This window comes from Rhinolophus sinicus, linkage group LG02 (genome assembly GCF_036562045.2).
Source record: "Rhinolophus sinicus isolate RSC01 linkage group LG02, ASM3656204v1, whole genome shotgun sequence".
NCBI classification, from domain to species: domain Eukaryota; kingdom Metazoa; phylum Chordata; class Mammalia; order Chiroptera; family Rhinolophidae; genus Rhinolophus; species Rhinolophus sinicus.
In genome coordinates this window covers 45,039,334-45,065,785 of record NC_133752.1, presented here as the reverse complement: position 1 = coordinate 45,065,785, position 26,452 = coordinate 45,039,334, and the positions used below count along the sequence as shown (strand labels likewise).

The 26,452-nt window shown below is 36.5% G+C and overlaps 2 protein-coding genes and 1 pseudogene across 2 annotated transcripts; 1 reads left to right on the top strand and 2 right to left on the bottom strand.

The window, feature by feature from the left end:
• Positions 1-1,651: 1,651 nt before the first annotated feature.
• On the bottom strand, positions 1,652-4,319 carry PYURF (PIGY upstream open reading frame). Its single transcript, XM_019741128.2, has 2 exons — positions 4,011-4,319; positions 1,652-2,653 (listed from the first exon to the last, which is right to left on the bottom strand). The coding sequence occupies exons 1-2, from the start codon at positions 4,208-4,210 to the stop codon at positions 2,512-2,514; spliced, it is 342 nt and encodes a 113-aa protein (XP_019596687.2). The 5' UTR covers positions 4,211-4,319; the 3' UTR covers positions 1,652-2,511.
• On the bottom strand, positions 2,159-2,418 carry PIGY (phosphatidylinositol glycan anchor biosynthesis class Y). Its single transcript, XM_074323659.1, has one exon. The coding sequence runs from the start codon at positions 2,416-2,418 to the stop codon at positions 2,203-2,205; it is 216 nt and encodes a 71-aa protein (XP_074179760.1). The 3' UTR covers positions 2,159-2,202.
• A 202-nt stretch (positions 4,320-4,521) lies between the features above and the next one.
• Positions 4,522-26,452, top strand: part of LOC109452266 (uncharacterized) — a 51,139-nt pseudogene continuing 29,208 nt past the window's right edge.

The following is a 26,452-nucleotide window of genomic DNA, read 5'->3' as shown; positions in this document are numbered from 1 at the left end:
GCTATCTAGAAGTCATGATTGTGGACTATTACCATCTAGCTCTGCATTTTGCTAGTCCCTCTGCTTAATTGCCAGTAGTCCCATGAGTTAGTGAAAAGTGCCACCTAGTGGCATATGCGGGAGATAGCAATCACTTCCAAATGGAGCATTTCACTAAGGTAGAAAACTTGGAAAGGGGGACAGGCCTGTCTCCCCATAAGTACACATAGTAGTGATAATCTACTATGGTTCTTGGCTATGCTGAGTAATTTCGTATTTTCTGCCTCACTTAAAACTCCTGTTTGATCTGGAAATAGGTATCATCCTTTCCATCTCACAGATGCAGTCTGAAGTTCAGAGAGGCTTCCTTAGAAGCCCACTCTGCAGGATTGGAAGTGAAGGGGGAGAGGTCAAGTCCTTTTTTGCTCCCTCCAGAGTGGTTACTTCTCACTTAGCTGGTAGGAAGGCTCTTATTCATGAGGTGATTGAAGATCCCTGTCAGTGATATCGGATAAGGACACTAACGGAAGGTAATCTTACTAAGAGGCCCTTAAAGAGTCAAGAGGTCCCCTGTCATTGTGAAGTCAGCTATCATTGGGGAGGAGGAGTGGAGTGAGTCCCAATAGTGAAAGAGTAAGACAGTATTTTTCATGGTGAGTTTATAGTGCAACAGGTGAAGGTCAATGTGTTTGTGGCATGAGCTATGTAATGGGAAGCTGGTAAAGAGGGTCCCCATTAATGGTTGGAAGGCAAGATGCCTTGGTAGTGAGGAACTTGGGAGAGGATCACCAGAAAACTTGGGAGAATTTTCAAGAAAGGGTGTTGTAGCTGAGGGTCCCAAGAAGTGGCCCAGATGGTTAATGTGATTTCACAGGAACAAATGAAGAGAACCAGAAAAGGTATTTAAGGTTAATACAACTATGCTACATATACTTGTTCTTCTCTCAGTTTGAGACATTAAATTGTAGAAATAAAGTATTGTCAGGTTTGTAATATGTAGATGAAATATGCATGACAATAGCCACCAGTAAAGGAAATGTAAATGCATACTTTTTTAACTGATTTGCAGAACAATTATAAAATAGTGTGTATACAATTGTATTTGGGGTCTGTATCATATTGCCATTAACAGCACGAAGTGGATGAGAACAAAGCTGTACTGCATTTTATGTCATGGTTTCATTTTCTTTTGATGGGTAAGAATCACTGTCTAAAGCTTCTGTTAAACTACTTTAAGATTCTAGTAAGAATCAAGTTTAGTATATTCAATTCTTAGTTTCTTTAGGCTAACTACTGAAACCTTTATGTTATACCTCTAAAATACTTATTGTACTGTTTTCTATCAGTCTTGTTGAAAGCTCTGGAAAATCAGGAACTATTAATGTGTCTGATACTCATGCCCTTAGTAGTGCTAAACAGGTCTCCTAAGGCAGGAAAATAAACTAAAATGTGGCTCAAAACATAGCTGTAAGTGCAATAGGACACAGCTATTTGCAAGTCTTCTAACCCTACCTCTACCTCCAAAGGTACATACTTTCCTGGGAAATTATTCTATTTGGGGTATTAAGTGTCTAAAAATAGCCTACATTTTAAAATTTAGAATATTTTTTCACTTTTCCCTTTCTTAGACCCACATTCTTAAGACCAAAAACAAAATACACAAAACCATGAAAACTTTTATGGAAAAGTGTTATTAGTCATGTAAGCATTTGATGCCAAAGAAATGAATTTTACAAACTCAGAATTTCTGCAAGTCCATAAAATTTCCACTTTATTGTAGTGTATATCACACTAGTTCAAATGCATTTCTCTCCAACTATTCTAACAGTTCTGGTGGAATTTACTGCAGTCATCTGTAACATGTGACTTTACCAAAGACTTCTACTCTAAAACATAAAATTTCAAATTAACTTTCAGATGAATGGGATAAGAAATAAAGTCATCAGATGATGGTCAGGACTATAATTTCAAACACTTTTGTTGAAATGTTTCTTCTCACATAGGCGTTATAAATTAGAACCTTCGAATAACAAGGGCAGAACCAAAGAACAATAAAAGAAACATCTACAGCCTAAGCGTCCCATAGTCCTAAGTCTGACAGAAGTAAGGTAAAGCATCTTTCCTACAAATTAGGCGTGTGCCTGGTATTTCCATACAGCTGAGCTTTCAGATATAGACACTCAACATAGCATTAACCTATATACCATCTGGGCTCTGGCTGCATTAATTATGCCTGAAGAGTTTAATGCCCATCCAAGTCCAAAGGTGGAAGAACACATAAACTGGTATGGTAATGGGTAAGAGCAGACTGTAAAAGCACAGGCTGGCTGTGCTAGTGCAGCCCTGTGGGAAGTTTTCTTCCACAGAGGCCGAGTAGAACAGTCCTGCTAAAGAAACCAATGGAATAAGGACAGTCAACACAGGAAGAGAGAGAAACATTTTTCTCCTCCACTTATGACCTGCCACCCTGACTTTTTAAAACGTAGATGGTATTAAGAAAATTTAGTTGTGTGTGTTGTTTTTAATTATGATCTAGTGTTGCTCCGTATCTTCTTGTTTCTTATTTTGATGCGTCATCCTAGCTGCTTGTGGTATCATATTAGGAATCCCATCAATAATTGGATAGGCTATTCCCAATTCTTCATTAACCAATTCATTTGTTGACGCTTCGTATCTGAGAGGGAAAAAAAAAACAAAATGAATCGTGGAAAACAAAATGCTTGGAAGAGCTTGATGTTCAATAAACACCACCATTTATCCAATTCTTCACAGAGTTAATCCCAGAAAAGCAGAATTAAACTTTTCTAAAAGCAGCAATAGTCAAACCATTTCTCTTAGAAAATTAATCTAATTGTTACCATTTTAATCAGTTTCTCATTTTGTTTTCACTTTATTCTCAACCTATGCATTAATTTTTTTAAATACCCAGAAAAGCTCTCCCCTTTTCATCCAAATATTCCTTCATTACTCTGGTCACCCCCAAAACCATCCCAGTTAATTTACTACTGGGACAGAGAAAATTTCAACTTCCTCGTTTTAGAATACAGGCATACTAGAGCAGCCTAACTGATCCATTAGAAGAAAACCTCTGAAAAATCGAAGTACACAAAAGTTTGGGAAAGCTGAAAAGGCAGAAATGAGAAAACTCTGGAAAACCAATCTGCAGTGACCTAGTTACACAATTAGCTAAAAGGTAGATCAAATGATAATTTCAAGGTTTAAGAAAATTGAATATGTTAATTACGGGAAAAATTTAGAAAGATGCAAAAAGATGAAAATTAAAATTATTAGCAATCTACCACCCAAAGATAGCCACTCATACATAACATTTTGATGTTTAGTATATTCAATCTGCAATACTCGTGTTGTCAACATTCAGTTTTAGTAACGTGGAACTGTACAGTTGTTTATCCTAAGGATTGTAAGCTAAAGGTTAAGGAGGCCTTCACAAAACCAGCTAGTCCAGAACTAAAAGCCAAAGGGCAGCACATGTAGTTGACACGCTTAAGATCGTCGTTGTAGACATTTTCACAAGAATCTGGAGGCTACTACAGTATTTATTTTTCATCATCTTGGCTTAAAAACCTGAATGCTATGGACTACTCCTGAATCGCAGTGCTTCATAAACCTGGCTGTCTATTAGATTATACACTTTGCGTCTAAAAAAATACAGAATCGCTCAGGCCCTGCCCTCAGACCTTCCGATTCGGTCGCCTGGGGTGTTGCCTGGGAATCTACATTTTTAAAAGGTACCCTGGCAGTTCTAACGCACAGTCCGTGGCGAACCTCTAAGTTTCTCTTCATGCCTGCGGGTCGGCGGTTGGATTTGGGAGGCCTGGGGCTTGGCTCTCCTCCCGCCTTCCCTGCTACAGAGGGAGATGCGTGGGAACTGGCAGGCCCCCAGAAAATGGCAGCCGAGACTACCCGGATTGACCTGAAAGGCTCCCCACGGCTGCAAGCGGCCGCGCGGTCCCCTGGCCTCCTCCCCGCAATGGGAGGCCATGAAAGGAAAGGCAGCCGGATAATCTTACTTGAGCGGCTTCTTGGAGAGCGGGCACACCAAGAACTCCAGCAGCGCCGGGTCGAAAGCTTGGGGCACTTTCTCCGTCTCGCTCCCGTCCGCCGACGATCGCGACCGCGACACGCGCAGGCACCTACGGGCGACCGCGGAGGACGGCGCGCGTGTCTGCCGCAGCACTGGGGCGAGCCTGCCGCACGCTCCACTCAGCATGGTCTGGCAGCCCGTGACCGCCTCTCGCCGCGCCCTTCGCCAGCTCCGGCCGCTCTAGGCGATTTCCGCACGTCCAGCCGACCGGCCAGTCCCCGCCCCCCGGTGCCCTGGAAACTCAGCCCCGGACAGGCGGGGCCGAGCGCTTTGGTTCCGTGGGCACTCCCGACTGCTTTTAGCCGCGGCACTGCTCCGTAATAGTGATGAGCGCCACCTGCAGCCGGCGGCCTCTGGTGGCTGTTCCACCGCGTTTACAATTTACAAACAAAACCAATGCTTAAGTCGGGGTTCCTTGAATTTTCACCAGGAACGGTCGCAGGGTGCCAGGAAGCAGTGGCCGGACTTCACAGTCACACACTATTAGACTTGGACCTATGTGGCTATCTCCCAAATGAAGTTTCAAACACTGTCATATTGGGTATGTTAAAAGCATTAATTTGTTTTATGTAAATCTTTACTATACCACAGTTCCTGTAACCGTGTTTGGCAAATTTCTTTTTCTTCTCTCATTTAAAAGGATTTAAGAACCTGAAAAGAATGGCTTGGTCTTGTTAACGTTCCAAGACATCCAGATTCTTACCCTGAGGGATTCATGAATCCAATTATATAATAAGTCACAATTAATTTACTTATATAAATGAGCTTGCAGACAGCGAGGACTCTAAATAACTGCGTGATCATGCAGATGTCCATTAGTTAAAGAGGTGATCCATTTAGTGGATTTTTCGCCCTATAGTTGCCTCTGACTCTCCAAGGAATTGATACAGGTTTGATCTCTTTCTTAGGTGTAGTAGATAAGGGTTTGGGGCTCTGGGGCCTGACAGTTTGGTTCCAGGTCCATAGTTTACCAGCTATATGACTCCAGCAAATGACTTAATTACTTAGGTTTCTTATCTGTATAATAAGATTAATAATTATACCTACCTAATGAAATCCCCTTGGGGATTAAAATGTGCTAATGCATTCCGAACATTTAGAAAATTGCTTGGAACAAATTAATGCTCAATTAATGTTATCTATTGTTATTTTTATTTCCTCTGTTCTTCCCAGTTCAATACACTACAAAATTTTTTGTTAGTCATCAATTTTTTCCCTTTGTTTTGCTGAATATTTACTTGAACCTTCTTGACATCAATGGGCTTTACCATTTCACACGTTGAGCTCCTGGGAGGTAGGAATGGGAGTGAGGGATATACAGATACAAACTTCGCTTCCACTCAGCAATGTAACAGTAAACTGAGAAAATTTTATATTGTTTGCTCACTCTATTTTTTAAAATCTACTACATTATTTAACACTCTTTGTTCATTGGTGTTCAAAAGATTTCATCATAGGGCAGTTGTCAGGTTTGTAGCCTCAGGAAGGACAATTTCAAAGTTCCTATGTTATCCTCACATTATTTCCTCCGAGGGCAGTAGCAGGAATTAATTTTTCAGTTTGTAGTTAGTTGATACTGTGGGCCCTAGGGAGGGAGTGAACTATAGGAAAGGTATGTTTCAGTGAGGTAGTGGGAAGCAGAGCTTGACTTCTGCCAGCCCTCAGTGGGCCAGGCCAGGCCGGGCAGGCTAGGTGTGGGGAGGGGCAGGCATGATGATTAAGGCCAACTTGGTCAGCCTCAGCTGCCTGGCCTGCCTGACAGATCCCTATCGACTGGGTTTGCTAACAAGTTATAAATAAATTAGTTTCAGTTTGCCTCCACATAGAAGGTTTGAAGCAGATCAGTTTACTTTCATTTATATTAGTATTGGGGGAAAATGGAGAGTACCAGCAAAGTACTGAAAACATCTTCAAATTTATAGCACCAAAAATCTACAACTAATATGTAAGGAACATCTGAGTGTGGGATGTATTAATTCAAACCGTGTAAATACTAAGTTGCAAAATGTCAAAGCAAAATGTTCCTAAACAGCCCTCAGTGATTAAGGAATGTAATATAGAATTGTAAAATCATTAGTCTTTTTTTTTTACTATTGGTGTGACTATGATCTTCCTTATCACAGAGCCCTGTACACACATGTAATAACATGATGGGCTGTGGGCTCAGGTATCGTATTAGCTGTGTGACCTTGGGGAAGATACTTAAACTCTCTGCCTTAATCGTCTAAAATATAGGCATACCTGGTTTTATTGCACTTGGCTTTGTTATGCTTCACAGATGTTGCATTTTCTACAAACTGAAGGCAAGACATTCCACCAGCAAGATTACAACTCACTGTATTGTGATACTTGTTTTTTTATGGTGGTCTGGAACCAAACCTATACTATCTCCCAGGTATACCTGCCTGTAGCATTATAATAGTTACCTATTTTATTACAACTGTTGGGAGGATTAAATAAAATAATACAAGTAAAGCGGTTAGCACAGGGGCTGGCACAGACTATTCATTTAAAAGAATGTTATCAGCAGCAAAATTACTTATTAAGGTGAAATTGGTGAAAATGCTGATGAACAAGGAAAGCATAAAGTATCACTGGGCACCTTAATTTTAACTAACATGGAATTTTTATAGTTTCCAATGTGAATATAATTGAAACACAGCTCTTGGGCTATCCTATACATTAAGTGAGTTAAAAATCTCCAGGCAGAGGAGAGGCTATGTAGAATACATATTTTAATAAAGTCCCATAAATACTAAATTTGGGGGCATTGAAATCACGGACTCTGATCCAGAGAGTAAGTTAAAATCAATTTTCCACTAGATGGCATCATTCAGTATTTGAACTAACATTTATTTCTCCTTGTACTTTTCTTTCTGTGATTATGAAGATTTGCTTTTATGTTGACAGTTTCCTTAATTTGATAACATCTATTTTTAGGAACAAAAATCACAAAATATTTATTAATAAGTTGTAATTGTAATGAGTACATTAAAAACAAGCGTCCAATAAATGGACAAAAAGTTTGAAAAAAATTCATGAAAGAGAAAATGCAGTTGCTTAATAAAAACATGGAAAATATTCATCCTCAATAGTAAAGTAATGCAAATTTCGAACATCAAAGAAATTTGCATTTCTCACCTATAACATAATAAATATGTTTAAAATGTAATTCTTAATGTTGGTCATTCATTTATTAATTTATTGAATGCTCACTAAGTGGCTGGTACTGTCTGGATTAGTCAGGGTTCACCAGAGAAACAGAATTAATGGGAAATATACAGAAAGGGATTTATTATGAGAAATTGGGTCACATGATTAAGGACACTGAGAAGTCCCACAGTCTACTGTCTGAAAACTGGAGGTCCAGGAAAGCTGGTGGCATAAATCTAATCTGGTCCGAAGGTCTAGTGGAACGGACGGTGTAAATCCCTGTCCAGTGGCAGAAGACAGATGTCGCAGCTAATCAGCCAGGTAGGAAGCAAAAGATTTGAATTCTCCCTTTCTCCCCTTTGTGTTCCCTTCAGGCCCTCAACAGATTGGATTATGCCCACCCACACTGGGGAGGGCAGTCTACTGAGTCCACAGATTCAAATGCTAATCTTATCCAGAAACGCCCTCACAGACACAGCCAGAAATAAGGTTTAATCTGGGCACCCTTTGGCCCCGTCAAATTGACACGAAAAATTGCTGTTACACTGTCCTAGAGGCTAGAGCTGTCCTCTGGATATACCATTATACAATGTTAAAAACTCATCATAACAACACAGAAAATGATTATTAAATATAATAAGTGAAAACAAGGACAAAATTTTATGCACAAAGAGTAAAATTATTTTTGAACCAAGAATTTAATATAGAAAAATTAATAAAACCCAAAATGTTGGTTGTCTTCAGGTGGATAGAATATTGCTGAATTGTTCTTTAACAATTTCTCTCTTTAAAAAAATTTTTAAAATAAAGTAGTTTTAAAAATACATATTACCAGTTAATATTTGAGGTTAACAATTGATAAATGTGTATTTGATTTCAAAACTATTGATTAATTCAATGAATAGTTATAGTGAGCCCTTCCTATCTTCTCAATATTGTGTTGGGAGGTAAAAAGGAGTGTAACGGCATAAAAGATACGACCCCAATTTGCAAGAAGTTTGTAATCTTAAATGGACTAAACAGCATAGGCTAAAGTTAAGTAAAAATCCTGGTTTGTATATGATGCATTTTTGTGTGTGTCTTCATTCAACATTTGTTGAACTTATACTAAACATCAGGTACACAAAGGAAGGAGTGATATTTGTGCCTGACGGGAGGGTTGGGGGAGAGTCAGTAAACTATGGGTCATGTATCAAATTATTTACTTAGGTCTTAGGAAACACCGATTTTTATCCCCTTTTCTAAATGTTTTCTAATCCATGACAACAAAATTTTAATTTTGCAAGTAGGATATGAAACTTGCTGGCAGAGATGAGTATGATGACCCATCGATACTATATTGCAACTTGAATGAATAATATGGAATTGAGTGATATTAAAGGGCTGCATGTTAATATACATTTTAAATGGCTTCCATATGTAACTGTCCGATATTCTATTCATATGTATTTTGAAATACTTCCAAAATAAAAAAAGCAGTCACTAAAACTATAACTATAGCAAAGACAGAGTATTCAGATAAGCCACTGCTCATAATGTTAATTTGTCTATAATAGAATAAAGGAAATGAAGGAAAAACGGCAGGAAGTTCTTTCCAACTTAACTTTAAATAGGGACAGTACTTGTCTCTTCTGTGCCAACTACTTTGGCTCTCTCAACCTCCATTTCACCTTCTATTTGGAGAACTTGGAAAGCTAAAAAAGTGCATTTTCCAGATTCTTGTATCTGGGGTTGTGGATGTGCAATAAGCAGTAAACATGTTCCTGAGATTTGGAAGGGAGACAGAGGTGAGCCTCCTGCAGCAGGGGAAGCTGACGAGCAGATTCTGACAGACATGGTTTGCGTGGGGTTGGATCCATGTTGCCCTCTAGACACATCTTGAGTCTGAGGCAGCAGTGGTAGTAAGTAGCAGCTCCCTGTCCTCTGGATCACAGCTACCGTGTTTCCCAAAAAATAAGAGCTAGCCGGAAAATCAGCTCTAAAGCGTCTTTTGGAGCAAAAATTAATATAAGACCCGGTCTTATTTTACTATAAGTAAAATAAGTAAAATAAGACCGGGTCTATAATATAATATATAATGTATAATATATAATGTATAATATATAATGTATAATATATAATGTATAATATATAATATATAATATATAATATATAATATATAATAATATATAATATAATACTGGGTATAATATAATATAACATAATACCGGGTCTTATATTAGTTTTTGCTCCAAAAGACGCATTAGAGCTGATTGTCCGGCTGGGTCTTATTTTTGGGGAAACAGGGTATATGGGAAGGACCTTAATGTCCAAACTCCAGAACAAGCCACCTATTTGTGCTCTTCCAGCTCTTCCAATGAATTTATAAGCCATACTTCCCCATAGTAAATTCCTTTGTACCAGAAATATCTAAAATAATTTAATTTTTCTACACCGAACCCTGTGTGATAAACTACCCTAGAGTGCTGATGTGAGAAATATAATAATATAAGCAAATCACTTACAATAGTACCTGGCACTTTGTACTCAGTGCATGTTAGTTATTTAAATTTGTATTAGGGAGATGAGTTCAAGCTCAAAAGAACAATCTGGACCAGGGGGCAAAAACTATGGTTTGCAGGCCAAATTGAACCCACCACCTGTTTTCGGAGTTTTATTGGAACATAGCCACAATCATTTATTTACATGTTGTTTATGGCTGATTTCACTTTACACGATCACAGTTGCAGCAAAAACAGAATAGACCACAAAGCCTAAAACATTTACTACCTGGCCCTTGTAGAAAACATTTGCCAACCCCTGACGTGAACTATCAAGAAGAATGAAGATTATGAGTCCTGGGAAGTACTCAGGAAAACAATAATCCTCTTGGCACAGAGTTGCCATATTTAGGAAAAATAGTTGGCGGAATATTTTATCAACAAAGGTTTAAAGTGGAGGAGGAAAGATAACTTACTATACCAAACCGTGCAAAATTCTAATTTTGTAAGTAAAATTGACGGGATAAAAGGAGGGAAAACTGATGTCACCTGAGGCTTTAGAAGTACTTTGGTGGTACTCGTAGTACCACCCCTGCCATTTCTCAACGTTTTCCCCTGGATAATGCAGCCTAGTTCAGAAAGTTGCCATGTGAGAAGCAGTATACGAAGTCTGTGTTATTCCTCTTTCATAACCAGCTGACCACCATTTCGTACAACTTGTTTCTCCGTAAGTCCTCTGGCGTTCACCCACTTTCATCTTAATAGTCAGTTCTAATCTAGGTCGCAGAATTTGAAACTGCTTAACTTAATACAGTCCTAACTTCCCTGTCTTTCATTTCTTTCTCCTTTAAAACCCCACTGTAAAAAGTTTCTTCTTTATCTTTCTCACTGACAACTTTGTCAGAAATGTCACCAAAAAAATTATTAGTCCTTGATTTATTATTTCTAAATGTTTTTTTAAAACTCTTTTTAGAGCAGTTTTAGATTCACAGCAAAAATGAGAGGAAGTTACAAAGATTTCCCACATGCCCTCTGGTCCCACACGTGCACAGCCTCCCCATTATAAACATCTCCCACCAGAGGGGTACATTTGTTACAATTGATGAACCTATATGAACACTATGTAATAACCCCAAATCCATAAATTAGGGTTCACTCTTGGCTTTGTACATTCTATGGGTTTGGACAAATGTATAATAATATGTGTCCATCATTATAGTATCATACAGAATAGTTTCACTGCCCTAAAAATCCTCTGAGCTCCACTTATTTTTTATGTTTGATTTTAAAGTTCTATATGTTTTCAATTTTAACCAAGTTTCTTAGCTTTTATCTCTTTTCTTCCTCTGTGCACTCCCCACACTTCTTTCTTTTCCGCTTCCTTCCTGCTGATGGATAAATGTGATCTGACAGTGCTTTTCTAACTTGAATATGCATGAGTCACCTGGGAAACTTGTTAAACTGCAAATTTTGATTTCAGTATGACTGAGATCACGCTGAATAGGCAGCCCTAAATCCTCATTTCTTAAAAGCTTCCAGGTGGTGCGTGGGCCGCCAAAGGACATTTGGCAAGGTGTGGAGACATTTTTGATTGTTACAACTGGGGTAGTGCCAGTAGGTAGAGGCCAGGACTGTGGCTAAATGTGCCTTACCATGCACAGACAGTTCCTTATAATAAAGAAGGATCTAGCTCCAAATGTGTCAAGGCTGGGAACCATGCTTCCAGAATGTTCTGGAACATTATAGTACCCAGTGGGAGTCTCCTATAACTCTAACAGTATTATTTTTTTTCCTAAGAAAAAGCTTTTTAGGTGACTCCCAGTCTTTTCCCTCTTCTTAGCCAGTTTCTGTGACTGAAAGGATTCTTGATATTATCATATCGGAAATAATTTTTTTCTTTCAAAATTCCACCAGCTCTCAGATCATAGCCTCTTCCAATTTATTAAATGAAACTTATGAATGGAATTTTCCGTGATATTAATATGATTTTGAAGCCCCATAATCCTGGAAAAGGATAAAAAATTAACGCACCAAGTTCATAGCCTTGAAATACGTGATCTTATATGACTTTTGTATTATCTGTGTTTAGGCTAGTTCATTATGGGGTCTTCGAAAACTGAAACGATTCTCAAAATGACAATAGGTGTTTTACTCTGTGTATATTTCCAGCGAATCTTCAAATTGTATCAATCAAATAGTCTATGGTATAAAAGAAATGAACCTTAAAAGGAGCCTTTTAAAAGGAGACTTCCCTGTGATTAGATGAGGAAGATGGGAACTATCTTGAGTGTCCGTCACTCTGATTATAGGAAGCTGTGTTTTCCATGGTTGGAGAGATTCAGGAATTTGATAGCTCTAACTTGATTTCCCTCTCCAGTGACATAGCTTGCACAACAGAATGGTTACCTGTGAAAAAATATGATTTTACCAGAAGCATGATTAAATGAATGTAAAGTGAGGCCTGAGTATTTTTATTTAAACTATGGTCACAATTCTAAGTTTTTGAAAGTCTGCTTTTCCTCATTTTCTCAGTCTGTCAGGCATCTTTGGCTGACTCATAGCCCCACATTGGGCTGCCTACCAGGCACTGACTACCTGGCCTGCTAGCACCTGGGGTACAGCCCCGTGATTCACTCTGCCCAGTTTCTTCTTGACTTTCTTCCAAAAGAAAATAATACGACCACATTTTTAGATAGCACTTGGTCTAGTCTCTGAGGATATTTTCTCATTGAAACGTACGTTACTCACCACCTTATAGAATTCATAAACTGGAAAGTGTTATATAAGGTGATCAAATCAGGCAGAATGATTGTCTTAAATGTATTATCTCCCTCCCCCTCAACTCTTCCTCTTCTTTACTAAGCTTAGTAACTGACACCACCATCCCCTGAATCACCTGGTGCCCAGAAGCGAGGTCTTCCTGTACTTCTCCCTTCCTCTCCCCTCCTGCATGCAGTCCGTCACCAAGTCCTGTCATATGCATCTCTTAGTCTCGGTCCTCATGCCTTCTGTCCTATTTTTCAACAAGAGTCTTTTAACCTGGACTGCCTCTAGTCTTGTTCTTTTCCAATTCATCCCCCATGCTGTTGCCAAATATTCTTTTAAGGTAAAAATCACAAACCTTACCAACTAAAAGCCTTTGCTGAAAATACAATTTCCAAATTCCCGAATGTAACAGCTTTAGGGGAATTTTTGGTTTTAGTCCTCCTGGTGGTCTCCGAATTTTATATATATATATTTATGTATATGAGAGTTTCCATATACCCCCCCCACAAACACAAAAGCCTCCCACACTAGCAACACCCTCCATCAGAGTAGTACATTTGTTAGAATCAATGAACGTACATTGACAGATCACTATCGATCAAAATCCATGGTCTACATTAGGGTTCACTCTTAGAGTCAGACATTCTATACGTTTGGACAAATGTATAATGACATGTATCCACCATTATAGTAGCATACAGAAATGTTACACTGCTCTAAAAATCCCCTGTACTTCACTTGCTTATCCCTCCCTTCCCCCAGGCCCCTGGCAACAATGGATTTTTTTTAGGGTCTCCATAATTTTGCCTTCTCCAGAATGTCACATAGTTGGAATCATACAGTACACAGCCTTTTCAGAATGACTTCTTTGACTTAGCAATATGCATTTAAGGTTTCTCCATGTTTTGTCGTACCTTGGTAGCTCATTTCTTTTTAGTGCTGAGTAATATTCCATTGTCTGGATGTACCGCAGTTTGTTTACCCATTTACCTACAGAAGACATCTTGGTTTCTTCCAAGTTTTGGCAATTATGAATAAAGCTGCTATAAACATTAATGTGCAGGTTTCTGTGTGGACATAAGTTTTTAACTAATTTGGTTGTAAAAATTAAGGCTTGTGATTGCTGGATCATATGGTAAGAGTATATTTTGTTTTGTAAGAAACCGCCAAACTGTCTTCCAAAGTGGCTGTACCATTTTGCATCCCTACCAGCAATTAATGAGAGTTACTATTATTCCACATTCTTGCCATCATTTGGTGTTGTCGGCATTTTGGATTTTCACCATTCTAATAAGTGTGTAGTGGTATCTCATTATTTTAATTTGTAATTCTCCAATGATATATGAAGTTGAGCGTCTTTTCATATGCTTATTTACCATCTGTATAGTATCTTTAGTGAGGTGTTTATTTAGATCTTTGCCCATTTTTAAAATTGGGTTGGCCATATTTTTATTGTTCAGCTTTAAGTGTTCTTTGAACATTTTGGGTAATCATCCTTTATCAAATATATCTTTTGTAAATATTTTTTCCCAATCTATGGCTTGTCTTCTCATTCTCCTTATATATATGTTTTCATGTGAGAGTAAATAAAGGGTCAGAATCCTAAGACAGGATTGGAAACCATTAGAAATGTTTTTTCATTAAAGACCTTTTATTTTTACTCAAAATAATCTTAAGTAACCAACACCTGTTTCCTGCACTCATTCTTCAAATTTCTGATTGCAAGGTTTCTCTCCTTCACTGATGAACTCATTCAAAAATGTGAGCAGAGATTTTTGACCCCTTGTAACCCTAATCTATGAGAGGCAAACAAAAAAGAGGTATACCCAAGGTCAAGTACTGTGGTCGTCACTGAGCTACTATTTCTTTCCTTGGAGTGACTGCAAGAGAATTGACAGTGATGACATTCAATTACAACTTGAACTTTATAATTTGGCACATTAAGAGTCAAGTTCCTTCTAATCTCTTACAGTGATATTAACACAATAGCATGAAAATACTAATGTTTCTCATGTCATAACATAAAGATATAAAGATGGCAGGACACCCCATTCTTTGTTCCATTCCCTTGTAATTAACACAAATCATCTCATGGAAATGAAATGACCTACTTTGATGTACCTTGTTTTATATGTGATAGCTTAACATGTTAGATATTCTCAGATATAGATAAATGGCCAAGAACTCCCAACCACACTTCCCTGGGATTGTGCAAAGTTTCCTGTCACAATGGCTTATGAGACCCTCAAAGAACTGGGCTCTACTTCTCTCCAGTTTCTTTTCTCACTGTGGCCACTTCTCATCTTGGATTCAGCCATTCTGAATTATTTGTTGTCCCACTAATACTCTAGGTTGTTTTATAGCTCCATATCCTTTGCTCATGCCATTCAACTCCTGTCCCTATACCCTTTCCTCCATTTGTCTATCTAACCCACTATTCATCTTTTAAGACCCAGTTTTAACACTGTGTATCTTATGAAGATTTTTCTAACCACCTCCTTTTCCCAGATCTCTAGGAATTGGTCCATCCATCCTTTGTATAGAATGGTAGATCTCTCTCTCTCTCTCTCTCTCTCTCTCTCTCTCTCCCTCCCTCCCTCCCTCCCTCCCTCCCTCCCTCCCTCCCTCCCTCCCTCCCTCCCTCCCTCTCTTTCACACACTTATAACATGTATACTACTTCATTGCAATTATTCATTTATATGTCTGTTTCCCCTGCTAATCTGTAAAATCCTTTAGGTCACATACTATGTATGTTTTATTTCTTTATCCCTGAATCTAGTACAGTGACTGCCACATAGTAGGTTTTTAATAAATATTGTAAAATGAATTTTATAAGTACCAAATCTTTAGTTGTTTCTCTTAACTTGCCAGCAGAAAAAAAATTATTATACAGTCATAGAACATGCTGGGAGTATACCTACCAGTGAATAGAACAACACAATGAATTTTTCTTTTTCAATTTAGAGAAATTCAAAATACAAACTCTTTTCCAGTCTGGTTAAAATTTTGAGCATCATAAGTTAGGGTGGAGGTACTAGGAAGAATACTGTATTAGATCTGTCTTCCAAATTGTTTTTTGTTTGAGATTATTTATGTTTTAAACTTACATAAAAGTTACAAAAACAGAACAAAAAATTCTTGTATACTCTCATCTAGATCCCCTAAATTAACAGCTTTTTATAGCTAGATTTTTTAAAAACTGAGAGTAACTTGCAGACATGAGGCTTAAGAACTTCAAAACAAAAACAGAAACAAAACAAAAGACATTATCTTATATCACCATAGTACAATTATCAAAATCAGAAAATTAATATTGATGCAATGTTATTATATAATCTACAGATTTAAATTTTGCCAATTGTCCCATTCATGTATTTTTTTTAATATTTTGTATTTTTATTAAGTTTATTGCTTAATAACATTATATAAATTTCAGGTGTACAAATTTATAATGCAACATCTGTGTACTTGATTGTGTGTTTACCATCCAGTCTAGTTTCCTTCCGTCTCATTAATGTATTTTTCTAGCAAAAAAAAAAAAGAATCATTTCTGTTCCAGGATCCAATCCAGATCAAACATTGTTTATAGTTGTCATGTCTCATTTGTCTCTTTTAAAATGAAACGGTTCCGTGATTTTTTCTTTTTCTTTCTTTCATGATCTTGACATTTTCAAGCATACAGGCCAATTCACAGCAAGTCCATTGCTCTATTTGACTCCTCTGATATTTCCTCCTGATTAGATTCAGGTTATGCATTTTTGCTAGGAATATTACAGAGTGATGCTGTGTCTGTCTCAGTGCATTAGACTAGCAAGCATTACTGGTGATGCTAACTGTAAATATTTTATTAAGGTTGGTGCGTGCCAAGCACCCTGAGAGGTAGGTGCTGTTATGATTCTCATTGTAAATGGGATGCTTAAAAGCATCACTGCTTCTTATGGAGACAGGATTGCATTGTCCTTCAGCCACATCAGGCCCACCTGAGGCTGTGGCTGGATTGGGCTGAGTCTCCAGGCCTGATGATGGTCTCAGAAATCCCCTTCGAGTGTGCACCCAGGGCCAGTGGAGGGGCAGATGCCTTCACGATCTGCATGGGGCCCTATGGCTTGAACCCATACCCAGAGCTACAGGGAATGAGGAGACTGGACCCCAAGCCCAGCTGCAAATTCTGCTGCAAATTCCCTGTGTGCCTTCGGGCAGGTCATTCTCTGGGCCTCAGTTTTCTCATCTGTATCATGGAGCTGTTGATGGCCTCCATGACCCCTCCAGCCCTTAAAAGCTTCAGTTTCTCATAAGTTATGTCAGCACATCCAGTAAAAATAATATTGCAAACCGCAGATGTAATTTAAAATTACAGATGTAATTTAAATTTTTCTGATAGCCACATTGAAAAAAGTAAAAAGAAATGTGAAATTGATTTACATAATTATTTAACCCAATTTATCAACAATATTATAATTTCAAAATGTATTCAAAATAAAACTATTACTGAAATACTTTATATTCCCTTTTCAAATTAATCATTCCATGTGTGTTTTATATGTAGAGCACATCTCGGCTCAGATTGGCACATGTGGCAAGTGGCTGCCATATTGGACAGTGAGGATTAAGCAAGCGTGCAAAGGAATTGTGGCAGAAATTCTCAAAGGCCCACATTTGGCTTTAGCCCCCTCCCCAAATTAGCCCATGGCTGGGGCCAATCCCCTGCAGGCCTCCCACTGTCCTGCTTCCTGCTCACCTGGGTTCTTCTCACCCTGGGGACACTGAGAGTGAGAAGGCGACTCCCTAGGAATTAGACCATTATAAAGTGCTGTTTTTCTCTATGTAATTAATGTGTCATATGAGGATGAGGGTATATGTAAGGTTAAACAAAAGAGAGAGAGCAAGTTTTCCTAAGTGCTTTAATGGAAAATTTTTTAGCTCTATGTGACCTTCCCAGAGATTACATATAAAAGCTAGAAGACTGTTTAAAATGGTAGTCTTCTGACATCTTTAGTGCTTTAGCTGCAAAATTATTTATGAAAAAAACATGTAGCTCTGAGTTCCATAGAGCTGAATATTAATACTGCTAGTAAATGAGAGTTCTGCATTCAACAGCTCCTCAGGGGGACGAAGCTTGAAGAGCAGCAGAACTGTTGTGCTCTATGCATGATGCTTTATGCATTTGGCTCACTGTTGGATCACTCTTCAAAAACCCTCTGACAGGAGGATAATATCCTATGCTATTAGTCATATTTCACAAGCAAAAGAACAGGTTTATGTTTGTGTTAAAGCGACGAGTCCTAACTTCCAGTCTCTTCGTTCAACTCACGTATTCTTTAAGAGAGAGCTGTGCTGAAATTGTACAGATGATTTCATGCATGTTTACTTTTTTTCTGGAGTTATAAGTCTAGCCCAATCAGCAGAATGTTTTAAAACTATTCGTTCAAATGGCTTTATGTCATAGTAAAGGAGGCATGCAGGTTTTTTTATGCTTAATTGTTCATTTTTTCACTTTATTGAGGTATAGTTGACAAATGAAATTGTATATATTTAAGGTGTACAACATGATGTTTCGATATATAGTCGGTCCTCTATATCTGAGGGTTCTATGTTTGCGGATTCAACCAACCATGGATCAAAAATATTTTTTAAATATGTTATGTTGTTGTTGACCTGTACTATGTAGTTAGGCCTATGATAATTGTGTCTGTACTGAACATATACAGATTTTTTTCTTATCTTTACTCCTTAACCAATACAGTATAGCATTTATTTACATAGCATATATATTGTATTAGGTATGATAAGTAATCTAGAGATGATATAAAGTATACAGGAGGATGTATATAGATTATATGCAAATTAAATGAACATCCTTGAATTTGGGTATGTTCAGAGGAGGGGGTCCTAGAACCAATCCCCCACAGATACCAAGGGATGACTGTACATATACACCGTGAAATGATTACCACAATCAAACTAATTAACATATCTATCATCTCACATAGTTACCATTTTTTTGTGTATAGTGAGAACATTGAAGACTTAACTATCTTAGCAAATTTCAACTACTCTATTATATAGTTACCACGCCACCGTGTTTCCCCAAAAATAAGACCTAGCTGGACAATCAGCTCTAATGCATCTTTTGGAGCAAAAATTAATATAAGACTCGGTATTATATTACATTACATTACATTATATTATATTAGACTGGGTCTTATATTAAAATAAGACTGGGTCTTATATTAATTTTTGCTCCAAAAGACATATTAGAGCTGATTGTCCAGCTTGGTCTTATTTTCGGGAAAACACAGTTTATATTAGATCTTTGGAACTTATTTATCTTGCATAACTGAAACTTTGTACCCTTTGACCAACATCTCCCTGTTTCCCCCACCCGTACTCCCAGCAACCACCACTCTCCTCTCTGCTTCTGTGAGTTTGACTTTTTCAGATTCTACATATAGGGGAAATCACACAGTATTTGTTTTCCTGTGTCTGGCTTATTTCACTTAGCATATGTCCTCCAGGTTCATCCATGTTGTCATAAATGACAAGATTTCCTTATTTTTAAAGGCTAAATAATATTATATTGTATGTGTATAGACTATATTTTCTTTATCCATTCACCTGTTAGTGGGCAATTAAGTTGCCCACTAACAGGACTTTATTCCATATTTTGGCTATTCTGAATAATGCTGCAATGAACATGGGGGTGCAGATATCTCTTTGAGATACTGATTTCATTTCCTTTAGATATATACCCAGAAGTGAGTTTGCTGGATCATGTGGAAGTTCTATTTCTAATCTTCTGAGGAGCGTCTGTACTTCCCACTAAAGGTATACAAGTGTTCCCTTTTCTGCATATTCTCTCCAACACTTATATTTTGTCTATTTGATAATAGCCATTCTAACGCAGTGAGGTGATATTTCCTGGTTTGATTTGCATTTCCCTGATGATTAGTGATGCTGAACATTTTTTCATAATACCTATTGGCCATTTGTATGTCTTCTTTTGAGTGATGTCTGTTCAGACCCTTTGCCCATTTTAAAATCAGGTTACTTGTTTTCTTGCTACTGAGTTATTTGAGTTCCTTATATATTTTGGATATGAATTCCTTATCAGATGTATACCGTGTTTCCCCGAAAATAAGACCTAACCGGAAAATAAGCACTAGCATGATTTTTCAGGATATTCATAATATAAAATAAGCCCTAATGTGTTTTTTGGAGCAAATATTAATATAAGACCAGGTCTTTTTTTGGGGAAAATACGGTAGGGCTTATTTTATATTACGAGCATCCTGAAAAATCATGCTAAGGTTTATTTTCCGATTAGGTCTTATTTTGTGGGAAACACGGTAGTTTGCAACATATTTTCTTATTATGTAGATTGTCTCTTCATTTTGTTGATTGTTCCCATTGCTGTGCAAAAGCTTTTCAGTTTTTTTTTTTTTTTTTAAGATTTTATTGGGGAAGGGGAACAGGACTTTATTGGGGAACAGTGTGTACTTCCAGGACTTTTTTCCAAGTCAAGTTGTTGTCCTTTCAATCTTAGTTGTGGAGGGTGCAGCTCAGCTCCAGGTCCAGTTGCAGTTGCTAGTTGCAGGGGGCACAGCCCACCATGCCTTGCAGAAGTCGAACTGGCAACCGGCAACCTTGTGTTTGAGAGGACACTCTCCAACCAACTGAGCTATCTGGGAGCTCAGTGGCAGCTCAGCTCAGCTTAGCTCAGCCTAAGGTGCCATGTTCAATCTTTAGTTGCAAGGGGCGCTGCCCACCATCCCTTGCGGGACTCGAGGAATCGAATTGGCAACCTTGTGGTTGAGAACCCACTGGCCCATGTGGGAATTGAACCAGTAGCCTTCGGAGTTAGGAGCATTGAGTTCCAACCACCTGAGACACCGGGCCGGCGTAAAGGTTTTAGTTTGATACAATCTCCTTGTGTGTTTTTGTTTTGGGTGTATGTGCTTTTCAGGGTCATATCCAAAAAAATCATTGCCCAGATTATTTCAAGAAAATGTTTTCCTATGTTTTCTTCTAGTAGTTTCACAATTTTAGGTTTTACATTTAAATCTTTAGTCCATTTTAAGTCAATTTTTGTGGTGTGAGATAAGGTCCAATTTCATTCTTCTGCATGTGGATATCTAGTTTTCCCAACACCATTTATTGAAGATATTGTCCTTTCCCCATTGTGTGTTCTTGGCACCCTTATGAAAGATGGATTGACTATAAATGCATTGATTTGGTTAAGGTCTCTCTATTCTCTTCCATTGGTCTATGTGTCTGTTTTTATGCCAGTACCATATGTATTAATATAGCTTTGCTATATAGTTTGAAATCAGGATATGAGATGTCTTCAGCTCTGTTCTCATTGCTCAAGACTGCTTAGGCTGTTTGGGATCTTTTCTGGTTCTATATGAATTTTAAGGTTTTTCTATTTCTGTGAAAAATGCCATTAAAATTTTGAGAGGGATTGTATCGAATCTGTTGATCTCTTTCTATATTAAGGGCATTTTACCAATATCAATTCTTCTAATTCATGAACATGGCATATCTTCCCATTTATTTGCGTATTCTTCAAGTTCTTTCTTCAATGTCTTACAGTTTTCAGTGTACAGACCTTTTACCTCCTTAATTAAATTTATTTCTAAGTATTTTTTGATGCTATTGTAAATGGCATTGTTTTTTTAATTTCTTTTTTGAATAGTTTGTTGTTAGTGTATAGAAATGCAACTGACTTTTGTATATTTATTATGTATCCTGTAACTTTACTGAATTTGTTTATTACTTCTAACAGTTTTTTTTGTGGAGTCTTTAGGGTTTTCTATGTATAAGACATCATCTGCAAACAGAGACCATTTTACTTACTTCCTTTCCTATTTGCATGCCTTTATTTTTTTTCTTTCCTATTTGTTTTGCCTGCAACTTCCAGTCCACTGTTAAATAGAATTGGTATGAGTGGGCATACTTGTCTTGTTTCTGATTTGAGAAGAAAAGCTTTCAACTACTCACTATTGAGTACGATGTTAGCTGGACTTCTCATATATGGCCTTACTCTGTTGAAGTACATTCCTTCTATACCAAATTTGTTAAGAGTTTTTATCATAAAAGGGTGTTAAATTTTGTCAAATGCTTTTTCTTTATCTATTTAGATGATTATATGATTTTATCCTTCATTCTGTTAATTTGTTGTATCATATTTACTGATTTGCATATGTTGAGTCATCTTTGTATCCAAGGGATAAATCCCATTTAATCATGGTGTATGATCCTTTGTGCTGCTGAATTCAGTTTGCTGGTATCCTGTTGAAGATTTGTGCATCTATATTTATCAGGGATATTGGTCTGTAATTTTCTTTTCTTGTAGTGTCTTTGTCTGAATTTGGTATCAGGATAATGCTGGCCTCATAAAATAAGGTTGGAAGTGTTCTCTTCAATTTTTTGGAAGAGTTTGAGAAGGATTGGCGTTAATTGTTCTTTAAATATTTGTAGAATTCACCAGTGAAGCCATCAAGTCCTGGCTTTTCTTTGTTAGGGGTTTTTGATTACTGATTCAATCTTCTTACTTATTATTGGTCTATTTATATTTTTTATATGCTCATAATTCAGTTTCAGTATAGTGTATGTTTCTAGGGTTTATCCATTTCTTGTAGGTTATCTCATTGTTGGCATATAATTGTTTGTAATAGTTTCTTGTAATCCTTTGTATAATGTTTCTGTGGTATGAGTTGTAATGTCTCCTCCTTCATTATAATTTATTTGTTTGAGTCTTCTCTCTTGTTTCTTAGTCTAGCTAAAGGTTTGTCAATTTTATTTATCTTTTCAAAAAATCAGCTTCTAGTTTTGTTTATCTTTTCTATTGTTTTTCTAGTCTCTAATTTATTTCTGCTTTAATCTTTATTTCCTTCCTTCTGCTAACTTGGGGCTTAGTTTTTTCTTGTTTTCTGTTTCCTTGAGGTATAAAATTAGGTTGTTTATTTGAGATTTTCCTCTTTTCTTAATATAGGCATTTATTACTATAAACATCCCTTTTAAACCTACTTTTGCTGCATCCTGTAAGTTTTGGAATGTTGTGTTTCCTTTTTTGTTTGTCTCAACATACTTTTGATTTCTTTTTTGACCATTGTTTATTCAGGAGTTTGTTGTTTAATTTCAACATATTCGTGAATTTCTAATTTCCCTTCTGTTACTTATTTCTAGTTTCATACCATTGTGATCAGAAAAGATAGTTGGTATGGTTTCAATCTTCTTAAATTTGTTAAGACTTGTAGCATAGAATTAACATATAATCTATCCTGGAGAATGTTCCATGTGCGCTTGAAAAGAGTGTTCTTCAGCTGTTGGATGGCGTGTTACGTATATGTCAGTTGGGTCCATTTGGTGTATAGTGTTATTCAAATCCACTATAAAAGTTTCATATTAATTTTCTGCCTGGATGATCTATCCATTGATGAAAGTCGGGTATTGCAGTCCCCTACTATTATTGCATTGCTGTCTATTTCTCCATTCAGTTCTGTTAATATTTACTTCATATATTTAGGTGCTCTAATGTTGGGTGCATCCGCTTGATGAATTGACGTCTTTATTATTATAAAATGACCTTCTCTGTCTCTTGTGACAGTTTTTGACTTAAAGCTACCCTTCTGTCTTTTGTTTACCATTTGCATGGAATATCTTTTTCCATCCTTTTACTTTCAGTCTATGTATTAATATGTGCTTAAAACTAAAGTATATGCAGCATAAAGTTGTTGTTGTTTTTAAATCCATTCAGCCACTCTATGTCTCCCCCTTTTCACCCATGCCCCTAACACTCCTCCCATCTGGCAACCATCAAGATGTTCTCTGTATTTATGAGTTTGTTTGTTTGTTTATTGTTTTTAGATTCCACATATAAGTGAAATCATATGGTATTTGTCTTTCTCTGTATGACTTATTTCACTTAGCATAATACCCTCTGGGTCCATCCATGTTGTCACAAATGGCAAAATCTCACTCTTTTTTATGGCTGAATAATATTCCATTGAATATATGTACCACTTCTTTATCATTCATCTATCGATAGACAATAGGTTGCTTCCAATTTTTGGCTAATATAAATATAAATAATACTGCAATGAAGATAGGGATGTGTATGTCTTTCTGAATTACTGTTTTGGGTTTCTTCAGATAAATACCCAGAAGTAGAATGTTTGGGTTTTTCTTTATCCCTTGTTATAGCCTTTGTTTTAAAGTCTATTTTGTCAGGTGTATTTGTAGCTCTTTTTTTAAAAAATAATCTATCTGCATGAAATATATTTTTTTATCACGTGAGTTTTAGTCTGTGTGTGTCTTTTGATCTGAAATGAGGCTTTTGTAGGCAGCATATGTATGGGTCTTATCTATTAAGCCACCCTATGTCTTTTGATTGGAGCATTTAATTTACTTACATATAAAGTAATTATTAATAGGTATGTAGTTATTGCCATGTTATTATTCATATTTTTAATCTTTTTTTTCTTCTTAAAGAAGTCCCAGTAACACATCTTGTAATAGTGGTTTGATGGTGATGAACTCCTTTAGCTTTTTCTTGTCTGGGATAATTTTGTATTCTTTGCTAAATAGTGGTGTAAGATTTGCATTATAATTTTTTGTTTAGAAAGTATAACAAGTGTATAATTACTGTATTATGTTAACTAATATCAAAGGAATATGTATTTGTAAGTTTATTTTAATAACAGCTTTATTGAGATAAATTCACATACATACAATTTACCCATTTAAAGTGTATAATTCAATGGTTTTTAGTATATTCACAGAGTAATCACCAAGATCAATTTTAGAACATTTTCATCACTCCAAGAAGAAATCACAAACCTATTAGTAGTTACTCTTCATTTTCCCAATCTCACCCCACCTCCAGACCTAGGAAACCACTAATCTACTTTATGTCTCTACACATTTGCCTATTCTGGATATTTCCTATAAATGGTATCATACTATAAGTAGTCTTTTGTAACTTTCTTCTTTCATTTAGTATAATGTTTTCAAGGTTATCCCTGTTGTAGCATGTATCAGTATTTCATTCCTTTTTATTCAATTAATATACTAATATTCAATAATATTAATAATATTCAAATAATGTTCAATTATGTGGATACGCCACATCTATTTAACCATTCATCAGTTGATAGACATTTGGGTTGTTTCCAAGTTTGGGTGATTATGAGTAATGTTGTTGTGAACATTTGTGTTAAAATTTTTGAATACTTGTTCATATGTTTTTATTCAGCTTGGGTATATACCTAGTTGTAGAACTGGTCAGTCATATGGTGACTATATGTCTAACCTGTTGAGGAACTTCCTGATTGTTTCTGAAGCAGCTATACCCTTTAAAAAGCTCACCAGCAATGTATGAGGGTTTCAATTTTTCTACATCCTTGCCAGGACTTTTTATTATCTGTCTCTTTAGTTAAATAATACTTACCTTGGGTGTGATGTGGTATTTCCATGTGGTTTTGATTTGCATTTCCCTGATACCTAATGATGTTGAGCTTCTTTTTTAATGTGCTTATTGGCAATTTGTTTACTTTCTTTGGAGAAATACTTATTCAGATTCTTCGTACATTTAAAAAATTGGGTCCTTTTGTCTTTATATTATTGAATTGTTAAGTGTTTGTTATATATTCTGGGTATAAGTCCCGTATCAAATATCTGATTTGCAAATATTTTCTCTCATTCTGTGGGTTGTCTTTTCACTTTTTGATAGTGTGCTTTGGAGAACAAAAGTTCTTTTTACCCCCTCTCTGGTTACTTGTGCTTTTGGTATCATAGCTAAGAAGCTATCACCTAATCCAAGTCTACAAAAATTTACACCTATGTTTTCTTCCAAGAGTTTTGTAGTTTTCACTCTTACATTTAGGTCTTAGAACAGTTTTTAGTGAAATTTTTATATGGTATGAAGTAGGAGTCCAACTTTATTCTTTTGTAAGTGAATGTACAGTTGTCCCAACACCATTTGTTAAAAAGACTATTCTTTACCTCCATTAAATTGCCTTGAGACCCTAGTTAAAAATTAATTGGCCGTACATGTGAGGGTTTATTTCTGGACTCTCAATTCTGTTTCATTATCTATACGTATATACATATACCAGCCTACACTGTCTTGATTACTGTACTTTTGTAGTAAGTTTTGAAATTAAAAAATGTGAGTCCTCCAACATTTTTTTTCCCCCCAAGACATTGTTTTGGCTACTTTGGGTCTTTTGAAAACCCTTATAAATTTTAGGATCAGCTTGTCATTTCTGCAAAGAAGCCAGCTGGATTTTTGGTAAGGAGATTGCCATCTTTATAATATAAAATCTTCTAATCCATGAACATAGGAGGACATTCCATTTATTTATCCCTTAAAAATTTTTTCACAATGATTTGTAGTTCTCAGAGTCTGACTTTTATATTTTTTTGTTAAATTTATCCCTATTTTATTCTTTTTGATGCTATTACACATAAAATTGTTTTCTTAATTTTATTTTCAGTTTGTTCTAAAACTGTATTGCCATGAAAATATAATTGATTTTTTAATATGGATTTTGTATCCTGCAGTCTTGCAGAGCTTGTTTATTAGTTTTGTTTGTTTGTTTGTTTGTTATTAGATTCCTTAGGATTTTCTATATGCAAGATCATAATATCTGCAAATGGAGAGTTTTACCTCTTCATTTCCAATCTAGTTGACTTTTTTTTATTACCTAATTGCCCTTGCTGCACCTCCAGCACAGTGTTGAATAGAAGTGACACGAGTAGACATCCTTGTCTTGTTCCTGATCTTAGGAGGAACACATTCCATTTTTCACCATTAAGTATTATGTTAACTATGGAGTTTTTTTGTAGGTTCTATAAATGATCTTTTAAAGAATTTATAATTCATCTTTTACATAGTTGTGTTGCCTAAATAGTATAGTAGAATTTGATAAAACTGAGGTAAACATTCAACAAGGAATAGAGTTA

Excerpts from the sequence above, each read along its gene's own strand:
- PIGY (XM_074323659.1), bottom strand. The coding sequence starts at position 2,418 with ATGTTTCTCTCTCTTCCTGTGTTGACTGTCCTTATTCCATTGGTTTCT.
- PYURF (XM_019741128.2), bottom strand. The coding sequence starts at position 4,210 with ATGCTGAGTGGAGCGTGCGGCAGGCTCGCCCCAGTGCTGCGGCAGACA. Across the intron at positions 2,654-4,010 it reads CTCTCCAAGAAGCCGCTCAA|ATACGAAGCGTCAACAAATG; the intron begins GTAAGATTATCC and ends TTTCCCTCTCAG.